The sequence below is a fragment of the Sprattus sprattus genome (genome assembly GCF_963457725.1).
Source record: "Sprattus sprattus genome assembly, chromosome: 10".
Taxonomy (NCBI): domain Eukaryota; kingdom Metazoa; phylum Chordata; class Actinopteri; order Clupeiformes; family Clupeidae; genus Sprattus; species Sprattus sprattus.
The window spans coordinates 21,063,337-21,087,653 of record NC_137908.1 but is presented as its reverse complement, the minus strand read 5'-3'; the positions used below and the strand labels follow the sequence as shown (position 1 = coordinate 21,087,653).

Sequence of the window (24,317 nt, the reverse complement as noted above, 5' to 3'; positions counted from 1 at the left end):
GTATATTTCTGAGCACAATTGAATGTTCAGCACTCTATGTGTACACTAATGTGTACACTTTTTAAAATTCTTGTCTGGTAGAGCCTGTGTGTAGGATGAGCTTTTCTGCTAATACCGTGTGTTAGTTTTACTGCACTGGCGGTGTTCATGCCTTCAGAGAGCACACGGCTGCTTTGCTGCTATGCCAACAGTGTTCCTGACTGTACCCTAAAAATATGATGCAGAAGACGAGTATTTTTTCACCCTGATCCTGTCAAACTTCAAATTGGTAGAGACAGAAACCTGGTTCTAGAGAAAGACAAGGAGTTGGCAGGTGCAAACACAGAGAGTGGAATAGAGTGGGGAGGCTGGTACCAACAGGCAGACATGATGGATTATTGTTTGGGGACAGGAACGCTTTCATTTGTTTCAAGTCCTCAACCTTTTGAAGGCAAAGTTTGTGTTCAAGTTCAAACTGTTTGAGCCATTGTGTTGTGTTCTTCCCTCAGGATGATTACCGCGTCTGTATGGAATATGACATCATCAAGAAAGACTCCCCGCCCATCTGCCCTGTGGACTCTTCCGGATGCTTCACGGCTGAAGTCACCCATTTTGTTGGCCAGTATGTGAAGGTATGGTGCTCTCCTAATACATTAAAGACCATTTAATTTCTGCCACTGGATTGTTGTTCTTAGCACACTTACTGGTGTGAAAGCTTAAGGTAAAAACACAGCAGTAAATCAGACAGTAGTTGCTGAAATACCAATGGTGTGCACACAATCCCTGCATCATTCTGTGGAAGCACCACAGACTTAGTGAAATTGCTCATCATGACATTTGGTACATATGTAATATACAATATCAGATGTTTGAAATTTGATCTGTCTGATTAGTTTGCTTGCATTGTAAGGTTTGGTCTGTATCAATTAAATGAGCTGGGCTAATTTGCATTCAATGTTTAGTTAGTAGGACTGCCAGGGCATGGATTCAAGGATGTGGTGATTTAAATTGCGCTAAACTTTGTTTTCAATCTCATTTACATGGAAATTCAATTTTCATTGTAAAGTGTCTCATTGCAAACCCTCTAAGCCACGTATTGTGAAGGCTGCTTAAGCAAGCCTTTACACATCAATGGAAAACAGTACCCAAATAAATATGAAGTTTCAATCTGCTGTGCAGTCTTCTGGCAGAATGCATTTGTCTTCCCTGGTCTTCCATGAAAAAAAGTACTGCCATTTGTCTTTTCATTTGGAGGACTTGGGATAGAGGTAATTAAAGAAGAAAAGCTCCTGACTTCTCTTGGTCACGGCCTCCGACCTGCTGGCAGCTTTTACATTTCTAGTAGTTTCAGCAGCCTGCTGCTCACAGCCTACCTCTGGACAAACACTGGGCGATAAAGGGCGAGCCGGTGAGTTAGAGGCCAGAAGAGAGGAGCTGCTGTCAGCACTATGCCCAGTGATGCTGAAGAGAGAGGAGGGAGGGAGGGAGGGTGGGGAGCACCTGCAATGCAACAGCACTGCGCTTCCCAGGGGAGGTCCTTCAAGGGGTTGGATGCTAATGATGAGCAGAGGAGTCCCTATCAGTGTGTCAGCTTCCATGGTGCCCTTTTTTTTTTTTTTTTCACAACAACCCCAGACACCCATACACACACACACACAAATACACACACACACACAAACACACACGCAAAGTCCCACAGGCTGCCAAAATGTCATTAGTCTCCCAACTGCCACCTGTGACTTCAAGTTCAGCTAGCTCACACCTTTCTGTCCTGTTTTGTGTGTCTGAATATGGGCTCTAACACCTCACGCATGACTATCAGAATCAAACTTTTATGTTTCTCCTTGTCAATTACTTGCTTTTGGCTTCTGACTGTAAGTCCGTTAGCCACATATCTGGCCTCCAGGCTATTTTGGTGGAAGACAGGATGGCTGTCAGGATGGCTGTCAGGATGCAGTATTTCTTTCCTTTCTATTGCAGTCTGTCGCGGCCAACCTATTCCATCCAGAGATATGTTGGATTTGTTGGCTCTGCAACATAAGGACAGAACTCCTTAATGTAAATGCGTTTAGTATGTACTTTCACTCAGCATAGAAGATGTACAGTGTTACGCTTTTTTCTCTTTATTTCTTAATCTCTATATTTTTCATCAACAGACTTCGGTCTGTAAACTCTCACCTACACCATATTTTATGGCTAAAACACTCACCTATCAAGTTATAAACAGTCTGAATAGGAATGGTTTGGGCATCATAGTATGAACAAGCTAGGCATCTCGGTTTCTCCTGACATTTCAGTTCCTTCATGCAAATGATATGTTTTTAATGACATTGTTTGCACATTGAATTAATTTGCATTTCAATGTTGGCTCATAAACAGAACTACACCAGTGTTTTCCTTATATGTTCTCTTTAATTAGGTGACCGCATGGTGCAAAATATTTCTTATTTTTCCCTTTCTGAAAAATCTTGAAAAATGGGAAATAGCCTGTATGTAATAAATACAAAATAGAGAAAAGTTCTGCATTCTTTCACACACATTTGAATAGACTTTGAGTTATGCCTCGTGCTTTCGTCCAGGGAATTCCCGCCCATGTGAATTGCTTCATGTTTATGTCGGTGGAGAATACCATACAGTAATACTTATAGATCTCAATAAGGTGAATCAGTCCAGTGCTTCCACTGGATATGGAAGGTGCTATTACTGCTCAGCTTTGCAGGGTAAAAAATCGGTATGGGAAGATTTAGCAGAAGCCTGGTTTAGCGTTGTAGGTTAAGAAAAGGTTTCCGAAAAATCAATTATGCATGAGATGCCATGCCCATACAGTGGTATTCGGCTACAAGGACACAGTGGACGTGTCTCCATTAAGTGAATTAATCAGATTTTTTGTGGCAAGGCAATTTGCTGAGAAGTACAACAAGCTCAAATGGTCACATTTTTACAGCAGGCGTGAAAACATCATAATGTGACATAAATCAAAAGGGGAAAATGCTCCCTCGACTCGGAACAGGCAGAGCGTAACTCTCAGCCTCTGCATGTATTAGAGAAGCATTGGCAGTGTTTCGAGTGGATGGAGTGCATTCTGCGTCTCCATGCCCTTGTTTCTGTCTGGCAAAACTGTTGTGTGATCTTAGTTAAATAGGTAAGGTTGGGCAAAGGTTTGTTTTGACCTACACAATGTCTTAAAGAAAGTTTAGTATGTGTTGTTTCTTCCTGCCAGATCAGGAAGTTCAGTGTGAGCTCTTCGCAACCATTAAAATTTTGCCCTCAAAGAAGTATGAATAGTAGGAGGAGGAGTATGTGTACTAGGAGGAGGAGTATGAGTAGTAGTTGGAGGAGGAGTATGAGTAGAAGTTGGAGGAGGAGTATGAGTAGTAGTTGGAGGAGGAGGAGTATGAGTATTAGTAGTAGTAGGAAGAGTGTGAGTAGTAGGAGGAGGAGTATGAGTAGTAGTAGTAGTAGGAAGAGTGTGAGTAGTAGGAGGAGGAGTATGAGTAGTAGTAGGAGGAGAAATATGAGTAGTAGTAGTAGAAGGAGGAGTATGAGTAGTAGTAGTAGAAGGAGGAGTATGAGTAGTAGGAGGAGGAGTATGAGAAGTAAGAGGAGGAGTAGAAGGAGGAGTATGAGTAGTAGGAGGAGGAGTATGAGTAGTAGGAGGAGGAGTATGAGTAGTAGGAGGAGGATTATGAGTAGTAGTTGGAGGAGGAGTATGAGTAGTAGTTGGAGGAGGAGGAGTATGAGTATTATTAGTAGTAGTAGGAAGAGTGTGAGTAGTAGGAGGAGGAGTATGAGTAGTATTAGGAGGAGAAGTATGAGTAGTAGTATGATGAAATGTTGGTTTTAGTAGTAGAAGGAGGAGTATGAGTAGTAGTAGGAGGAGGAGTATGAGTAGTAGGAGGAGGAGTATGAGTAGTAGTTGGAGGAGGAGTATGATTAGTAGGAGGAGGAGTATGAGTAGTATGATGAAATGTTGGTTTTAGTGTGACCTTAGTCATGGGTGCACTGGCCGATCCAATTGACAGATGGGGGGGGGGGTTTGGTTGTTTGATTGCAAAGGAGATGGTGGCCAACGGATAAAAAAAAGAGTCAGTAAATTGGGGATGGAAAAGGTGGGAAATAGAAGTGGAGGCCAAAGGAAGATAAAAAGGTCAGTGATATAATGTACAGGACTGGGGTAAGTCAGAGGGCGATACACCTAGGGGTTAAGGGTGGGGGTGAGGTTTAGGTTATGGGGCCTGGACTGGGATCCATGATGAGTGCTAAAGTTGAGGTAAGTGCTTTTATAAAGTAAGTGCTCGGGAAAAAATTAGAAAATTGGAATATGCCAAGCAAAAAAGTGAGTGGGTGGGTGACAAACGGAAGGTAAGGAAAACAAAACAGAAAAGTGCATTGGGTGGAACCAGTCCAGAGCTAGATGGAGGTTTAGGAAGAGGGGCCAGGATGAGAATCTGTGGAAAAGATGATGTGGATTGGAGGAAAAGGATGAAGAGTTAAAATGGTGAAAACATGTAAAATGAGTCGATAATAAAGATTAGAGATGTGGTTAATTATGTGTATCATCTATAAATAATAATAAATATTAAATATTAGAATAAATTAAAAGAATGTAAAGGTTCATCAAGACAAACAAATAGAGGACCAATCTGAAAAGGAAAAACTAAGGAGAATAAAAGTGGTGAAAAAGAAGGGGGAATGGAGGAGAGGGGCCAAAGAGAAAGTTTAAAGGTTAGGGAGAGGGGGGGGCAAAGATAATTAAGATAAATTAAGCAAAATTTTAAGGATCATCAAACTGGCTGTTTGTAGAAGCACATCAGAAAAACAAGGAGGGACAGAAGAGAATGATACCAAATCTTTTTATTAAGTGTATGGGAGTCTGTGGAGAAAAATTTAATGTTAAAAATCATTAAGTCCAAGCGGGAATTTGGTGTTACGTTTATTGACCCAGATCCTTTCTGCTCTCTTTCTCTGGGCGGGAGTCCAGCCAGGGTTGTTTTCCAGACCACAAATGTTAAGGTGTAGTGTATCGTGAATCTGAAAGTGACTGACTAGGTGAGTTGTAAGGGTATTCTTGGAAATGGTGTAAAGGTGTTGCTTCAGTCTAGTGCGGATGGAATTGCCTGTTTCTCCTATATATTGCAGATGGCAGAGGTGACAAGTGATGATATACACCGCATTGGTGGTGTCCAGTGAAAGAGGAGAGTTGGGTGCTGATCTATGTGAGTGGCGGTTAGTGATGAATTTCTGCGGGTGAAAGTAAGTGTTGTGTGGCGGAGGTGTGGGTGGGGGTAGTCTAGAGAAGTGAGATTTGATAAGTAAATCCTTGAGATTTTTATTTCTACGTAGAGCTGAAATGGTGCTGTAGGATCTAAAGGGGGAACAAACTAATTGAAGTTGTGTAAAATGTTGTTTGAGGGTGCTGCGTAAGTGGCTTGTGGTGTGAGAATAGGTGGTGATGAGTGGTATGAGTGAGAGGTTGTTGGGGTCGGTGACGATGTTGAGGTTACGGTCAGGGTTGGGTGTAGGACTAGTGTGTTGAGAGTGAGAGGGAGCAAGAAGAGCCTGAGTGTCCGTTTTGATTTTCCTTAGGAACCTCTTTGAGTAACCACGGGGGCGAAGGGCAGTGAAGAGGGTGGTTATCGCTTCCTGGATATCTGTAGGGAAGGTGCATATTCTATGAAAACGGATGATTTGAGATTTGATTATACCTCTGTATGTATGTTTGGGGTGATAGCTGTGTTTATGTAGCAGTGCATGAGTGTCAGTGGGTTTGAAGAAGATCTTAGTGCTGAGGGTTTTCTGAGTATTGGATGAAGGTGTCAGGAATGTGGTGGTATCTAGGAAATTGACTGATGAAGGGTGAATTGTAGCTTTCAGTTTAATGGTTGGATGGTGTGTGTTAAGAGTATGTACAAAGTCAGTGAATTGTTCTAGTGTATGGGTCCAGGCGCCAATTATGTCGTCCAGGAAGCGATAATAAAACAGAGGTTTGAGGGGACACTTTGCAAGGGCTTCTTGCTCCCACTCACTCATGTATATGTTGGCGTATGCTGGTGCAAATCTCTGACCCATGGCAGTTCCATGAATTTGCAGGTAGTTATTATTATCAAACAAAAAATCGTTATGTGTGAGGCAAATGTGGATGAGCTGTAAAAGGATGTCGTCAGGGCGGTTGGGATCTGGGAATTTTGTGAATGTGTTACGGATTGCCTGAAGGCCAGCTGTGGTGTCGATGTTTGTGTATAAGCTATCTACATCTATGGTGAAGAGGTGGGTATGATGGGGAACTGCCATGGGTCGGATTTTGTTGATGTAATTGTATGTGTCTTTGAGATAACTGGGATGTCTAGTGGAGAGGGGGTTGATGAATTGGTCAATGAAGAAAGATATGTTGTAAGTAGCTGAGCTGCAGTCTGAAATGATTGGTCTGCCAGGGGGAACCTCGAAGGGAATAGTCCAGGATTCTGGTGGTTTGTGAATTTTGGGTAGGAGGTAGAAGTAGCGAGGTCTGGGTTGATCTGGGCCAATCAGAAAATTGGATTGTTTTTTGGAGATGAAATGCTTTAAATATAGGGACTGGACTATTCTACGGATCTTCACTTGTGTCTGGAGCTGGATGGACTGGGGGATGGGCCGGTAATGGAGTAGGTTGGAAAGTTGCCTGTTGGCTTCTGTAAGGTACTGGTGTGTGTCTAATATGACAATTTTGGATCCTTTATCTGCTGGTTTTAATTATGATATGGGGATAGTGGTGTCTGAGTTGGTGTAGGGCCTGTTTTTCAGAAGGGGATATGTTTGAGTGGCTAAGATCCAATGGATGGGTGAAAAACTGTGAGAGGGAGCAGAGGTCCTGTTTGATAAGGGTCTGGAGATTTGTGTCAATATGGAGGCTGTCTGGTTCCCAGGTGGAAGGAAAGGTGAATGGTGTGGAAGTGTGGTTATTGTTATCCCTAAAGTGGTGAATGAGTTTGAGGCGTCTATGGTAATGGTGAATGTCCCTTCGAAGCTCCTCCTGGCTCAAGGTGTTGGGTTGGGGGATGAATGTGAGGCCTTTTTCAAGGAGTGATTGTTGTGCTGGTGTAGGTTGGAAGGTAAGGGAGAGGTTCAGGATAAGGGAATTTGAATGGAGTGTGTGTGCGGGGGTTGTGTTTGAGGGGGTGTCCTGGGCTAAGGCTGGTGACAAATTAAATTTAGTTGTGTGCACCAGGAATGGAAGATGTGGCGGGCAGTAGTGGGTGTCCAATGTATATGGTCAGGGGTTGTCCGAAAGGTAAGTGCTGGGAGTGGTTGAAGGTGTGGAAGTTGGAGTAGTTGGAGGAGGAGTATGAGTAGTAGGAGGAGGAGTATGAGTAGTAGTAGGAGGAGGAGTGAGTAGTAGTTGGAGGAGGAGTATGAGTAGTAGGAGGAGGAGTATGAGATGTAGGAGGAGGAGTATGAGTAGTAGTAGTAGTAGTAGTAGTAGTAGGAAGAGTGTGAGTAGTAGGAGGAGGAGTATGAGTAGTAGTAGGAGGAGAAGTATGAGTAGTAGTAGTAGTAGAAGGAGGAGTATGAGTAGTAGGAGGAGGACGAGGAAGTCTCAGCTCAATGTGAAGCACAAGCCTGCATTGTTCTGCAAAGCTGCTGAATTTGTGTCCAAACTCAAATCTGAGTGTGATTGTGGGATTTAGTTTTTTGCAGGAAGTTTGCCTTGCAAAAATATAACAAAGCGAAAAGGGAGGAGAAGTTTAAGGCTGCGTCCAAGAGATTGGAGTTTTCCCGCATCAGTTGTGCTTAGAAGGTTAAAAGGGAGCAAAAAGGTGGCCAAAAGGTGCTTTAACCTGCAGTCACTCTTCAGCTCAATATAGCAAGCTGTGCAAACAATTGGGTCCCGAACACAGTGTGTCATACCCTGTCCACATGGGTCAGCACTGTTGACACAGTTAGAATGTGCCAGTTAACAAAAAACTGAAGTGCAAATAATTCTGTTCGTATTTGGAGTTTTGTTTTTAGGAAACTAAAATTATCAGTTGGAACAGATATTTTTCTCGCGAGTGCTAGCCTATGCTTCACAAAGTGAAAGTGATGATTTTGGTTAATCCGTTATGAGTGTAGGTGTCGGTATGTTGAATGGCTGAGCTCAGAAGGAAGTGAAAAGAGATGGGATGATGAAATATTAGAATATTAGCTACTGAGGTGGTAATTATATGACAGAATTACGAGATGAAAATAACCATTGAAAAGGCTTTTTAAAGTGTACTGCAATAGTAGTAGTATTGTAAGGCTATGGTGACATTTGAAACCTAACGGTACTAATACATGCCAATAAAGCAAGCAAAGCAAAATGCTTTATTCCATTCATTTCTGTTCAAGGCAGGTGATTGTGACGTAGTCCAGGGGTTTTCAACAGGTTTTGTCCCAGGGACCGCCATTCTGACTAGAAAGTAATTTGCGGCCCAATGATGTGCCTGCACACGCGTGCATGTTTGTAACCCCCGCCACGCCCTCTCCCCCTGCACAGATATTCTCCGTATAACACTTACATATGTGAAATGGTCAGGGTAGATCACTAACCACCGTCGCCACGCCCCCTCCCCCACGCACATATCCCGCCTGTAGCACTTGTAAGTGTAATTTCTTCGATATTTTTCACGATATTCAAGAGTAATCTGGAAATGTGTTGAAATATCAAAGAGAATTTATAAAAATAAAAAAATTCAATAGTGCACTGATCGACAAATGGATTGCCTACTAGCTGGCTAGCTAGCTTGCTAGTTCAGTCTGTTAAACTTTTTATAAACTTGCCAACTCAATAGCCTTTGAAAGTGCTATTGTTAACACTATCGAAAGGCGAATCGACATGCAAGTGGAAGGCTTTCCAATGTCTGAACTGTCTTATTTACTTGTACTATATACTAACCCTTGGTCCCCTTAAGTTTGTTGTTGAGATTTCAAATGATAACTTAAATGAATCATTGGCCAGGCTGCAGACAAAGGTGTCTGTGATATGTTGCTGCAACTGCCACAAGCCCCACTTGCGAGGGCGCCACGCCCCTCAGTTTGATATCCTGATTTAGCTTGTTCGGGATTGAACATATTTTGTTAATTTGTTACTTGTGATCTTCAGAATAAAGTGACAGTGATGCTTGGCACTGAAGCATTGTGAAGCTGCTCAGTGTTTGGGCTGTTCCCTGTCATTTACCGTTGCTCTGGCCCCTTAGGATGCTGACAAAAACATCATAAAATGGTTGAAGGAAAGTGGACGCCTGATAAACGCCAGCTCATTCAAACACAACTACCCTTTTTGCTGGAGGTGAGTACAAGCCTTGGTGATTTTGTTCCAGAATTTTGCCTTTGTCATCTTGTCCACTTTATCTGATAATGAGGGTATTCCTTGGTGCTCTGTCTATGTTTTGGCACTTGTGTGTGTAAGCAGCGCATGTGTGTATAGAAGTGTATTGAGTGTGTTAAAGTAGAGGTTGACAGGACACTTCTCTCTGCGAGAGTCAGTAAAAACATTAGCATTTTCTGTCGATACGATCTTTTGCTGGCTCAGCATCTGCTGCTGCCACCTAAGAGGATGCGACTGAGGGAAAGGTCAGTAGAGAGTGCTTTCCCCACCCCTAAACCCTCTCCCCCCTGGTGCCATACACACTGTGGTGGGAGAGCTGCTTGTTAACCTCTCATAAATGCTGCAGCCATGATGTCTTACCTTTTATCTTCTGATGTAACTTCTGCCACTCCTGATGACTTTACCGGTCTCCCATTTGCTTCATTTAGTCAGTAAGTCGAGCATTGAATGGATGAGGCATGACATCCACAGGGTGCACATGCAAGCTTTAATAGGCAGTCATGATCTGTTGATGGGAACAAGCTCACACTGACATGAATATATGAATGAAATAAAAAAAAGATCTGTAAGTTGTGGATATTACTGTAATGTTACTGGAGAGGCTAGGTAGTTCCCAACCAACAATTTTTACCCAGTATTAGTTTGTGTGGCTATTTATTTATGTGTTTATGGGTCTGTTTCTAATTGACAGGTCAGACACGCCGCTGATCTACAAGGCAGTGCCGAGCTGGTTTGTTCGCGTTGAGCACATGGTTGAGAAACTTTTGGAAAACAACAGCAAATGTTACTGGTGAGACTTAACTCCTTACATAACCTAACAGCACCTATAGCCTCTACCTCAATAACTCCACAGTAATGTTTTCTTTTCCCTTAATGCTTTTTCAATTTGTAAGGATGGACACATCCTTACGCAATACGGAAATAATAAATGGAAGCATGTTGCAGATACTGTAAAGTAAAACCAAGTTGTCATCCACATTCCCTACGCTGCACTGTTATGAGGGATTGGATTTTCATATTCAAAGAATTCAGAGTCGACCAGATGACCAGTCTCCTGAAAACAAACTCAGTTATACAACAAGTGGAATTTGAAAAATGCACCTTCAAGCGTGCACCTAAATGCACCTTGAGGCGTGTAGGGTGTTACACTTTCACAATGTTAGCTCACCACCTGGTGTCTCCCTTTGTCCCCTGTTCTGGTAACAGATCTATAGGGTCAGGGTTGATCACTGATGTAGATGCATCACAGTGTGTTTAGGTTTCGGTGGGGTTCACAAGTGACCGCAGCTCTAGTGACGCTTGCCCTGAGCGTAAGACTCTTAAGAAGGCCACTATTTGTCAACAGACACGCAGACTCTGGTCTTAAGTAACGGTTTGAGGTGAATTATTTAAAGATCAGATGGAAAAAAAAGATCAAGGTCATGTGGATCAGGAAAGACGTGACCTGAAACACCATCGCATCCGGACTGGTAGCCAAAAGGCTACTCTCTGGCTTTTGGGCGGCCGTAAGGCATAGCCAATATGACTATAGGAAATCCTCCTTTGAATTCATTTCATTATTGTGTCTTCACACCAGGACATATAATCATTTCCATTACGTGGGGAAAGAGCCATTTTGATATCAAGGGAACCAAAAGTGCTGACATCTTTTACTACTGCAAGTTTCATCTACCACAGCAGTACCATGCCATCTTGTTCTTGTGGGGGATATGATGTGACATTCTTGTTCAAATTAGGGTTTCTACATTCAGCCCCAGAAATTTGAAGAGCTCATTTATAGTAAGGACATGTCCACACTCTCTTTTGTTCAATCAGGGGGAGTTGCAGATGATTTGACTGCTTTGTTAAATGAATCACTTTCTGCAAACATCTATCTTAGTGGCACACAGAACTTACTTAACATGTTTTACTTTGGGCTTCAAGTCTGACGGGATGCACTTGTTGAGGCAAGTGATTTTATTTGTACATGAAAATGGTCTTATCATTAACATTTGCCTAACCTCATGCTGAGGATACCAGTTAAATGAGAGCAGAGAATATGAAGAATTCTAGAAGAAATAAAGAGAGCTGGTGAAAAGAGAATTTGAAAAAACACCTAGGGTTTGAATTCAGCTCCACTGTTCTCACATAATATAGATCTCCTCTCCACACAATGCAGGTCCCAAAACAAGCCCACCCTGGAGAGCCAGATGGACTTTGAAAATGTGTATGCAGAGAGAAGGGCTCATGCTCATTGCTGCTAGTCCCTCTTCAAACAGCTCTTTCCTGGGCAGAGAAAGACACGCCTGCGACAATGCTGAAACTGCCCAGATGTTGTTGTGGGCACCCATTAGCTGCTGAGAATCTTACTTCACTGCCATTTAATCCTTTCATTATTTCATAAAGTGGGTACAGGGAGAAGGTGCATAAATACCCGTACTATCATTAGAGATCGCTATCCATTTATTCATGAGTACATAGCAAGCACACACGCACACATCGACATACTGATGTGCGAGATGCAGCCTCTCTGGCAACAGCATCATTTGGTGTGTACTGATTTCCAGTTATACGGTTAAATGAACACATACACATTAATTGACACAATTCTTCATGTGTAGGCATTTGTCATGTGGAATGCACACACAGCTAGTAGGTGTAAATGCTATTACCATTTATAACACTTACATTACATCTTTTTACCTCAGTAAGAAACTGTAGAAAATTACCCCATTTAGTGCCAGTAGTTGATTGGTCTACCGTGTGTTTGAGAGTGGGCATTAAAAGGTGTCATTCCTTTGATAATTAAAAAAATTATCGTTTAGTTGTCAGGCGATCAACACAATTTCTCAACGAAAAAGTAAAGGTAATGGTATTAGCCAATCAAACAGAGTAAAGTACCCACTTCCGGTTTTAATACGGATCCCATAGGAAATACGTATCCCCTACCTAGAGATACCATTGTTGGTAAGCATGAGTCCTTTAGCTTGCTAGCGGTTTTTTATTCTATTCCTGATAGCTTGCCAGCTTGCTAGTTCTCCAGATAACATATTTAACCCCAGTATTCATTATGTTTGCACAACTTGGCTAAATGAGAGAGTTTATTTTGTTCATTCATTAGCTTGCCTGACAACCCACTTACTGTAGTAGTCTGTATCCTCTATTGATGGGCAACTTTTCTATCAACCGTTATCTACTGTGGTTGTTATAATTACCATTACCAAGTTTTCAGAGCATTGATATAGAAAGGGGAATACACTTTTTTACCAGATCTACTTTATGGTTGTCCCGTTATCCAGAAATGTTGGTAGACCTGTCTGCCATCAGGAAAGAGTATTTCTCACTACTGGGTTACAGGAAACCGTAATGTCTTATATTCACCTTTTAATATGTACGATCTTCAAAATATAACCCCCCCCCCCCCCCCCCCCCCCCCCCCTTCAGATTCTGAAGGTCGAGGTTATTTTTCAGCAAAATGCATGTCCTAATCAACTCTGCTCAAATTTGTAGCTGGGCTGTATTTGTTCGCAGACTATTGTACACCCCTCTCACTCTTATAATTAGCATATGCCACTTGGTAGCTAGCGCTGGTACCTTTTTCTTTTGAATATGCTTAGTTTCGTACGTTTTTTTTCACATTGAAATCTGTCATATCAGGGTATCTTGTCGAATACAGACGCATTTATTTCGGCTTTCACTAAAAAAGTTTTCAATCTCTCCTAAAAGCGTTGTCCTTCGCTGTCAACTTTAGCAAATGACTAGTAGGCTACTTGGCTGAATAAACCAATCAGTTTGTTACTAAGGGATAAAAGTTTAATTTCTTCAATATTTTGCAGGTCTAGTTAGTGCCGCTACGTCGTGGTGGGCTTGAATAGCATATTTCGTGTCTTCACCACATGGCCTACTATGGAACTGCAGCGCTGCCAACCACCACCCACCACTCACCGACGAATTTAAAATCTGCCCCCAGGTCGCATTTGGCCCATAGGCTGGTCTTTGGACACCCTGATTTAAGATGTTTTAAAGAAAATACTTTATAGGAGAAAATAGAAGAAATAGGAGAGGCTTACTTTGAGCTGTGTGTTGTGGATAGAGGGAGGTGGTTTGATTAGCTGTGCCAAACCCTCACACTCATTCTTTGTTCTTTCTGAACAGCTATTGATTTTATCTCCCCCCTCATCTTTTATGATTAGGGTCTCAGAATCCACCCATTACCTACTGTAAAAAGAGCACTGTTTTTGGAATAACCCCATGCTGGAATGTTTTAAAGTGTAATTGCAGGGACCAAATCAATACCTGCTCATATCACTTTCCCCTTTATTATTTTCTTTTACTTTTTCATTAGAAATCTGAGATCATCCAAATCTGGCCTACATGTATTAATATATGTAACATACTGCATAGTTTTCCTGTTATGAGTGTGTTCACTGAAAACACTGAAAAAGCCTTTGTATTCATTTAGACACTTAATATGCAGCCTGTGATTCTGGCAAAAGGTTGTTGATATTTACACCCAACAGTCAATCAAATGAATGAGTCCTGTGAGGAATAATATTCTGAATTTAAAGTATATTTAATTAGAATAACGGACTGTGCCTTTAAACTGTGAGCCGGAGCCTTGGTGGTCATGGGAAGCACATACACCCACATTTGATTAATGTGCTTCACATTGTCACAAACTGGTAATACTCGGTGACTTTGTTTTATAGTATAAATGTGTGGATGGTAAATAGACCCAGCAACATAAAACAATACTCTTTAAATGCTAGATTCACATCGAAGGAGAAGGGATGGAGGAAGAGAGAGCAAGGTGGGGAAAATCATTACATTGATATATTGGGTGCCTAAATAGAAATGCCTCTCACAAATGGGAATTGATGAACTCGTTGCTCGGCTGGTAGAGCCTGCCTTCACATTTATACCTTGATGTTCTCTAAGGGTAGCGTCATGTCCCACAAAAAATGAGTTGGAAAATTGAGAGCTGTTGAACAGAGGGAAGAAGATGATGCCTTGCAGGGAGCTATAACCTTTGCAGTCCTACTTGTTAAAGAAGGTGTGCTGAGATGTATTTTTAGAAGCATAAAAGAATCAAGAAGCTGACAGAAATGGGACCGTTCGGAGAAATTACTAATTTGGAGTAAATTACACAAATGACAGCTTGTTGTGGCAGCTTGGCATGTGACTAATGCAGAGCTAGTAGTGTCAAATATACCATGGAGATGGATTCATCAACATTTATCCTTCAATAAAGACCACTACGTTTTTGACTAATATACCATTTTCGGTCTGTTTTTCTCTAAAGTGAGAAAATCCACTAAATCACATTTATGAATTTCATTTATGAAATTGAAGTCTGTTGGATTACAATTATGATCTGAACACAGTAATACTGTCCCCTATTGAAAGTCCACTCAATTCTAATCATGACTGCCTTTCAAATCACTCTTGATTTTCAGTGTTAAGGATTAAATAGGTCTCATTAAGACTAGCCTCTCAATCTTCATTACTTGTACCACAGCTGTGATGTAGACCTAAAACCAATGTGCATTGTGGGTAAAGCTGCTGACGTTCACCACTCGTTCCACCGTGTCATTTGCCCATTCTCCGTGTTTCCAACAGATGTGCTGGTTGTGAAGGGAAATTATATAATCTTCATTATATAACGCTTTTTTTCTGCTCCCGCTAGATTTATGCATCATATCTCTGTGTCCCCCCTTTCTTCAACACCCCACAGTATGCAACGCAATTTAATTTTAAATCTGTCTATTTGAGAGAATTAATTTCTTACTGCCCTGATGACTTTGAATTTAACTTCTCTTCCAGGGTACCAGAGTTTGTGGGGGAGAAGCGCTTTGGCAACTGGCTTCGTGATGCCCGCGACTGGGCCATCTCCCGGAACCGCTACTGGGGCACTCCCATCCCCCTCTGGGTCAGCGATGACTATGAGGAGGTCAGTCATGTGGGAGGGACCAGGGTCTCTGACTCTTGGTCCTCTACTAGCTTTATAGAAAACTCCCTTGTTTTCACCTTTGCATTAAGACATTAAGAATGTATGGTTATCTGTTCAATACACAGTCCTGTGAAATAGAGAAAAGTATACAAAAATGAAACCCTCAAAAAGTATTTGTAGTTGGCTGATGGCCATAAGAAGTGGGTTGTCGGGGCTCTCTACACACACGGCAAACTAATCCACTGTGGTGTGTAGAGAAAGAGGGACAGCGTCCTGCTTCCTGAAAATAGCCTAATGACTGTTTCAAGGTGGCGGTCTCTGGAGTGCCTCCTTGAACTCCCAAAGCTCAAGCCAGTCCAGGAAAAGTGGATCTCCTGCTCTTCATGCTGGCAGAGGCCTCAATCTGGGCCAGCTGCTTCAGCGGCCTGCTCTGGAATTGGAACAGGGGTCTGCGTGCTTCTCTGCTTCCATAGACAGACGCATGCAGTGCTTTATTTATTTATTTATATTTGGCTTTGGTCTGTAGTTCAGCAACCCACCTGATCAGTTTTGACCTTGGTAAGTTCAGTTTTTATGAGCGTAGGTTTGAAGGAGAAAGGAAACATTCCAATTTCTTAATATTTTGCTCATTTAGACTTAAACTTGGAGTTTAATGTTACTGGTTTAATGGAATTCAGTTGGAATTGGATGAAGAGCTTCTTCCTGTGCTTAGAGTCTGCTCTCATGGTTATTGTAGGCATCATCCTTCAAGTAAAGTGTATTTATGCACCATGACGCCCCTGAAAAGTGTGTCAGCAGGCAATCAGTTCAACTCACTTAGTGACAATGAGGTCACATCCATCCATCCGTCTGAAACGATGCTCTGACCTGACAAGAATGGCAACTGCTTCAGCTCTGGTTCCTTTTCTGGAAAGAGAGCCTAGGCTTAATTTAAACTCCTTTAATGAAGACGTTCACCATCCCCTCCAAGACACTCCTTACCAAAAATGCTGCAAACTTCTACATGAAAAATAGGTTAATTTTCCTGGGGGACAATGGACAGTGGCATATGTTGAGATTAGGCATATAGAAACTGAAGCTCCTTCAGGCTTTCCACAGAACCTTTTTTTTGTCTATTAGTGTAACACAGAAATGAAAGATGCAGGGCTTTATCCGGCTTCCCTCTGCTTTGTACTTCTTTTGGGGTCACTGTCATTCACCTTTTTCTGCAGGCTGAAGGTACACAGGGTTAAATCAGTTGATAGGATTTAGAGGGGAAAGAGAGGAAAATGGGAAGGTTGGAAATGGTCAGGTTTTTGTTTTTTAGAATTTCAAATAAATGGTTATCTTGGAAATTCATCATAGGATTGATGTCACGCCCTAAACAATGATTACATTAGTAGAATTTGTCAGATAATTTCATACTGATCCAGTGAAAAGGTAAAATATGTGTTAAAAAAAAAATGCTAGTTTTAGAAGTATAACCTTCAGTTTTGGCTGTTAGCTCTGATTGTCATTATTATTTAGGTTACCTTTCTTTTTTTGTTTGACTTCTGAAGGACACTTTAGGTACTATTTAGGGTACTATTTTGAAAGTAGAGCAAACCTCACAGAGTTTTTTTTTCTGTCCTCCCCTTCTGTGTCTCTCTGTCTGTTTTTTCAGGTTGTTTGTGTGGGATCCATAGCTGAGCTTGAAGAGCTGACTGGAGTGAAAGTAACCGATCTGCATCGGGAGAGGTGAGTCACTTATCGCTAGGCCCGCCATTACACCGGATTTCCAGTTTCTCTCTCTCTCTATCTCTCTCTCTCTCTCTCTCTCTCCCCTCTCCTAACCATGCGGAACAGGTAAGGGTGGCCAGAGGAGAAGGCCGGATCACTTTCACCTCTTAATTACTCTTAATTAAGCGCAGCACAAGAACTCCTCCCTTTGACTGACGAGTGAGAAGGATCACTTTTACGGGCACTGTGCCTGCTCACCCTGGTCAACCCCGTTGTGTCTGAAGTACCTTTGTGCCAGTTAGAGAGCAACAATGGCAGGTGCAGTGCAGCTTGGCAAAGGCAGAAAAACTCCTGTGAAATCACCCCAGTGGAATTCAAGATGATTAAATTAGCGCTGGCAATAGTTGAAAATATTCAGCTTGAAGAGTTAGTCATTCAAAACAATGCAAAACCATGCAAATATTACTTGATAACTAAATGAGCTGACTGTAGTGGCTGAATGTAGTATGGCAGAATTGATGCCCCGCCAGCTCCTTATAAGGGCACGCAATCATAGTGACGTGTGCTGTCAGAATCTTCCAAATTCACATGAAAGCAACTCGTAAGAGAGTAATGTCAAAGCGGAAAGCGAGCATAAGTAAACGCAGATCTAACTTAATCGGTGCAGAGGTGGAGGTACTGTTGCAGGATGTAGATGTGTCTTCTATTCCACTATGGCTATTTTAACCCGATTGAGTTTAGTGCTTATTTATTTATTCACTTACATTTGCAGTGTACGTTTACATTTACATTTAGTCATTTAGCAGACACTTTTGTTCAAAGCAACGTACAAGGGAGAGAACAGTCAAGCTAAGAGCAATAGAGACCTAGTGTAACAATAAATACTACTTTACATAAGAAAAAAAAAGAACTAGAAACAAGAACTAGAAAATAAAAAAAGAAGTGCAGGAATGTAACTGCTGTAAGTGCAAGTTAAGCACTAGTCGATGTGCCAGTTAGGAAGGGAGGTTCTCTGTGAAGAGTTGGGTCTTCAAAAGTTTCTTAAAGGTAGAGAGGAACGCCCCTGCTCTGGTAGTACTAGGCAGTTCGTCCCACCAACGTGGAACTACAAATGAGAATAGTCTGGATTGCCGTACTTGCGCAGACGGCAGTGCCAAACGACACTCACTAGACGAGCGCAGCATCCTGGTGTAGTCCTTTTATTTATTTTATGACATCACGGTGCCTCGTAGAATCATGACTATACATATGTACGTACGTTATTGTTAATGATACAAATATTCTTGTATTTATTGTTATTATAATTATTGTATTATGATGTCTGTAGAGTTGATGTGAACTCAATCACCAACAATTTCTCACAAATTCAGCCCTTAACACTTCTAACAAGATGAGTTTTCTTAAATGCGATTTTTAAGGAATCCTATTTTAGAAAGCTCTGGCCGATTTACGACTGCTATTTCGCGTTCTGAAAGTCTTCTGAAGTTCAGAACAAATCCCAGATGAGATTTTGAATGAAACATTTTGTGAATGCCAAATGTTTTCCTAAATCCACCGGAAGTGGAGTTCAGAAGAAATTCCTTCTTAAATTCTTCTCAACTGTGTTCGAGAATGAGGCCCATCCTTCTCAGCTATCTACATTGACTAGGGTAACGTTAGTCTGAGGAGGTCGTCTGGAGTTGGTTGATAGCCAGCTATTGACTCAGCCTCATCACTTACTAAACTGATCAGTTTAAGATCAATAACATGTATAGTAAAAAAACTTCATCTCTACTAGTATTTCAAATCCCTCATTTGTTTTGAGCTGTAAGCTTATGGTAACAACAGTAGCTACATTCAATAGCAAGGTCATCATTGAATATTGAAAACCTCATATTGAAATGGTATTCAGCAGATTATTCGACAGCCAACTAGTAATATGTTATGATGTTAAATTTTAAGCTTGTACAGCTTTTATGCTGTGGAAAAGCTAATCACAATGAAATCAGGACCAAGGTATAGGACATCACTACTACAAAAATCTATAGTGGATGTGATATAGCTTGTCTGTATGTACCCTATAGACATGTTTGTTTTAGTTCCCTTTTTGGGTCACTTTGTCTCATTGATGGCCCATGACTTTCATAAGCAGCAGTAATAGTGGGAAAATGTCTTCATTGACACCTACAGTACATCTATATTTTACATGTATGTACATTTCAACGCAAATGCTGTACAGCGGTAGTTGGTAGCAAGGCTGCAAAACAAACAAAACAAAGATGTAAACTAAATTCCAATCAAGATGTAAACTATATACATTTATGTAGGCTAAAAATCTGTCTTATGTCAAGTGTATAATTTAATTTGTCTGAAAATACAGCATCTCTCCATCTACAGTGATCTAAATTGTGTCTGGTTAAAAAACTAAAGTTAACTGTTTTGAACAGAGTATCTAAATATCTTGAAAAAAAAATGCTGTAGTTGCACAGCATTTTGCTGGTGGTGAACATTGACTGCATTTTTGATCTAAGCAATGGAAAAGTATCCCATTTAGTTGGTCTACTGCTGGATGTGTTAAGTGTTTTGAGAAAGAGTACATGGTATTGAACCAAGTGTGAAAATGATTGGAAAAAACTGTAATGGTCTCACTTTCGGAAGCTTGTTACCAGAGTCTGCTATCCCTGGGTTTGAACAGGGTAGGTATCTGCATAACTCCTCATACTTATTTCATGGCATTGGTGTCTGCCACATAGGACACTTGTAAGGCTGGATCAGATGAACAGTAGTCAAGAAAAGAGGGTATATGATGGATACCCAGGTGGATGTTTATCCTCACAAACACCTTCACCTCCTCCACAAATGTATTGCACCAGGATGCTTTTGAAGAGGCATAGAGTTAGGTGTTTTCCACCAAATTAGCAAAAATGATGGTAATCTGTATGGTTAAGTAGTGTTAATATTTTAATATTTATTTTACTATTTATTCATTTATTTACAAAATATATAACAAATACTAATAAAAAACATTAAGAATATATTAAATATAATAACTACATCTGCTGTACGGTTCAAAACTTATGAATTTGAACTTTAGGGTGTGTGTAATGATTTGTATTTTAATATTTGTAGAAGTCACTAATACATATTTGATATCATACTAACAAAGAATTTATGCCCTTTCAAACAAAACAAACTTGTAATTGTAATTTTTCTTTTGTTTTCTAACTGTAACTGTTTGTTTACAGAATAACAAAAAATGAAGGAATTCTCTGTTTTTCGTGGGATTTTGCTGCAGTGTTCTAGAATTCCGTTGCGGTATAGAGGGTTAAACTATTTCAATTAATTTGAATGAGTTTTATTGCCCGCAAAAGGTGGTACCTTGGAATGTAAACAAGCAGCAGTGTGTCATAGCCATGTAAAATATGTTTGTATTGAATGAATGCTAAAGTTCTCTTGTATCAAATGGCAAAGCTGGTATAGTTGTTTGTTAGATTTTCAAGACGGTTTTTAAAAAATGGTAAAATGTATATTATGCTTCGGGTCACAGCATTAGTGTGAGTTTCAATAGAAAACTCAAGACAAAGTAGTGGACCACTGGCAGATTTTAAATGACCAGCGTTTTGTTATTACTGAACCGTTACACTTGATCTTGGCATAATTTTTTTTTTTTTTTAAGCTAATTCTATTTGGCATTCAACCAAGTTGAAAATGTTGTTCACATCCCTACTAATGCTACCATAATAAAAATAACTATCTATTGAAAATCTGAAAAATCAGTACCACTTTACAATAAGGCTCCTTTATAAATGGTTTATATATAGGCTATTAATTAGGTTCTAAACCCTTTGTAAGTCACTCATAAGCCCTTATAAATGAGTTATAAACAGAGGTTTTATACATCGATGCGGGCTCACTATTTGGGAAGATCCCCATCTTGGCAACCCACTGTCTATCCTTTAACTTGCTCTACTAGCCTAATTGCACACTCCCTACAATTCTTGTATCTGTTACTAGAGATTACCCCCCCCCCCCCCCCCCAAATAAATAAATAAATACATAAAAAACAATAAGGCTCCATTTTGCCAGTTATAAATGTTTGTAACTGATTACTAGATGATGATGTATTTCACACTGTACAATAAGGCTGCGTTTTGCCAGTTATAAATGTTAGTAACTGATCAATAAAGGGTGATTTGTTGTGTAATGAGTAGTAAGCAGTAACTTGATCTTGGATGGATGGATACTTTATAAATCCAGAGGGAAATTTTAGGACATACATCCACAAATCACATCCACATAGGGAAAACACGTTCAAAAAGAGTGGGAACGGAACTGAAAAAACAAAGCCCCCCCCCCCATATAGGCAAGATATAAAACTCAAGCTCCCTATTTGCTGTGGGTGCGCTGGTCTGTGACCTGACCTATGTCGTCACGTCACTAAATGAAAAAGAAAGCACAATTAGAAATATTTTGTGTTCTATATCAGCTCTGGAAAACCAGATAAGACCATAGTGTGCATCCAATGTAATTCAAATTCAAATTGACAAAAAAAATGGATGTTGTGTCTGGATGCTACTGGATGTCCTGAAATTTCCCTCTGGATTAATAAAGTATCCATCCATCCAAGATCAAGTTACTGCTTACTACTCATTACACAACAAATCACCCTTTATTAATCAGTTACTAACATTTATAACTGGCAAAATGGAGCCTTATTGTAAAGTTTTAGTTTTTTGTGAGCCCCCCCCCCCTCCTGGGGTTTAATCTCTAGTAACAGATACAAGAATGGTAGGGAGTGTGCAATTGGGCTAGTAGAGCAAGTTAAGGGTTAGACAGTGGGTTGCCAAGATGGGGATCTTCCCAAATAGTGAGCCCGAATTGATGTATAAAAAACGTGTTTATAACTCATTTATAAGGACTTATTAATGACTTACAAAGGGTTTACAACCTAATTAATAACGTATTTATAATGGAGCCTTATTGTAAAGTGGTACCGAAAAATCTTTAGAAAAATTGGGCTTAACACTCAGCATCATAGTTGCAATGTGTTCTCATATCTTAAGTAAAGACAAAGACCGGACAGATTTGGCTCAAGTCAACACAAGGAATCCGGGAATAAATACAGCTGCAGTGAACCAATAGTACTGCAGTTTAGCCTACAGCATAGCAGGTTCCACACCTTACAGATGTTTAAAAACTTAAAAATGAAGCTGCTGTTACATCATACACATACATCTTTCATTTAAAAGAGTCAAATCTGTCCAGAAATCCAGTTCATTTCTACTAACTGAAAGCTGTCTTTTATCCCATTAATATTTACATAATTCATATATTTTGACAACAATTTTTTTTTTTTATTATCATCTCCTGGCAAATCAATAATATATCCATGGTATAGCTGTTAGCATTTAAGTAAGTATTTGCCTATTTAACTTCTTAGACTCTTTATGATGTTTTAGGAGATTTTTCTAGTCTCCTTTTTTGAGTCATGTCTTTGTCAGATGATGTATTGGTTTTTGCAGCATTGATGGCCTGACCATCCCATCTCGCTGTGGAAAGGGCCAGCTGAAGCGGGTCTCCGAGGTGTTTGACTGTTGGTTTGAGAGTGGCAGCATGCCCTACGCCCAGGCTCACTATCCCTTCGAGAACCGCAAGGAGTTCGAAGACACCTTCCCTGCTGACTTCATTGCAGAGGGCATTGACCAGACCAGAGGATGGTAAGAAGCATTGACCGAGATCTCTTAATACCACATATACCGACTACAAAGAAGCCACTGTGGGTCATATAATTCAAAGCAATATTTTTGTTTTTCAATTCTTATTATTTTATTATACATGAACTCTTCCAGGTTTTACACGCTCCTGGTGCTGTCTACTGCCCTCTTTGGTAGACCTCCCTTCAAAAATGTGATCGTCAATGGACTGGTACTGGCCAGGTTTGTGCTCCTTCACTCATGGACCATATGCAGTGATGCTGTGTGACATTCAGCCAGTGGGCTTATCATATGCTGTGCACGGGTTTCTAGTCTTCAGGCAAAAATACACACATACACACACACACACACACACACACACTCTCACACACACACACACACACACATGCATACAATAACATACATACTTACTATACATTTTAATAACTTAGTGACCTGGAAAACTGGTAGAATTTATTTGGTGGATATAATTTTCTCTATGCAGTGATGGCCAGAAGATGAGCAAAAGGAAGAAGAACTACCCAGACCCAAGCATTATTGTGCAGAACTATGGTGCTGATGCCTTGAGGTAAGACACTTAGTGCATTTAAACACATGGGGAAACAAAAAAACATTATTTTGTAAACAAAATGATCCTGTATGTATGCCTCAGTATGTGAGCTAGATATTACGAGGCAAAGTGATTCAATTCTCTGTTTCCCTTTTTTCTCTTTGCTCTATTTTAATCAAATTGCTTTAGGCAATCAAGTGACATTGCCATATGGCCAGTGAGTGACGCATTATTGAATCCATCCATATGTTCAAGACCGTTCCAAGAAATGTCAGAGTAGCCATTGTTTGCCCTGGAGCTTATGATTTGACATGCTGTTAGGTTTGCTCTCCTGTCTGTTTCTGCTTTTTTTTTTAAGTTATTAGCATCCGGCTCACATTGATCTGTATCCTCAAAGGAACAAATGCAGCCATTATTGACCTCCAGCTAAATTAGCTTCTAAATTATCTAAATATTTTCTCTCTAATGAGACTCCTAGGTAATTATCTGCATGGGTGCTGATCCTTGTGGCAGAGTCAGTGGCTGCCTGTCTGTTTACTGTGCACCTCTGAGTTGTGTGACTCTCCTGTGAACTATAAATTCCCACAGGAAATCATGTTGCATTTAGACAGTTGAGTGCAGTAGTCCCAGAGCATCGGTGAAACCCATAATCAATGTCAGTAAACAGCATTACCACAGAACTTCTTTAGATGCTAAAGTTATTTTACGGTGGCATTTCCAAAAGAGCACATGTACGCATGGTGTAATTGTACACCAGAACACTGCATGCACCATGTTTTAATGTGCCCTCTGAAAGCATTTGTTTTTAGTGAGGCGGTTGTTTTTATCTGCTGTTGGAACGCCATTTGTTCAGACTTCCATATGTCAGCTTAGACCATGCCAGGGCTGCAATTGGTGCGTGTCTGGCCTGATTTACACTTTTATATCCCTAATGATCAGACATGGCAGAGATGGGCTAGTCTCAGCGTATTATCTCTCTCTCCTGGATGGGGAACCCTGTGATCAATGCTTGGAGGAATGACTTCATGTGTCTTCCAGACAATCCCCTGGAAACTGGAAAAAAAACTAAAAAACGTTTCTTCCTTATTCACTCACTGCTCTCTTGCAATCTGCCTGATTTGTGTCTCCTGCTCTCTTCCCCTC

General features: G+C 40.7%; 1 protein-coding gene across 1 annotated transcript in view; it reads left to right on the top strand.

The window, feature by feature from the left end:
* iars1 (isoleucyl-tRNA synthetase 1) overlaps nt 1–24,317 on the top strand; it is a 60,456-nt gene that overhangs the window by 14,165 nt on the left and 21,974 nt on the right. Inside the window, exons 11-18 of the mRNA XM_080845822.1 lie at nt 489–611; nt 9,174–9,265; nt 9,996–10,094; nt 15,107–15,233; nt 16,876–16,949; nt 22,433–22,627; nt 22,760–22,846; nt 23,109–23,192. Coding sequence (XP_080701948.1) covers nt 489–611; nt 9,174–9,265; nt 9,996–10,094; nt 15,107–15,233; nt 16,876–16,949; nt 22,433–22,627; nt 22,760–22,846; nt 23,109–23,192 — 881 coding nt within the window. The remainder of the gene's footprint in view (nt 1–488; nt 612–9,173; nt 9,266–9,995; nt 10,095–15,106; nt 15,234–16,875; nt 16,950–22,432; nt 22,628–22,759; nt 22,847–23,108; nt 23,193–24,317) is intronic.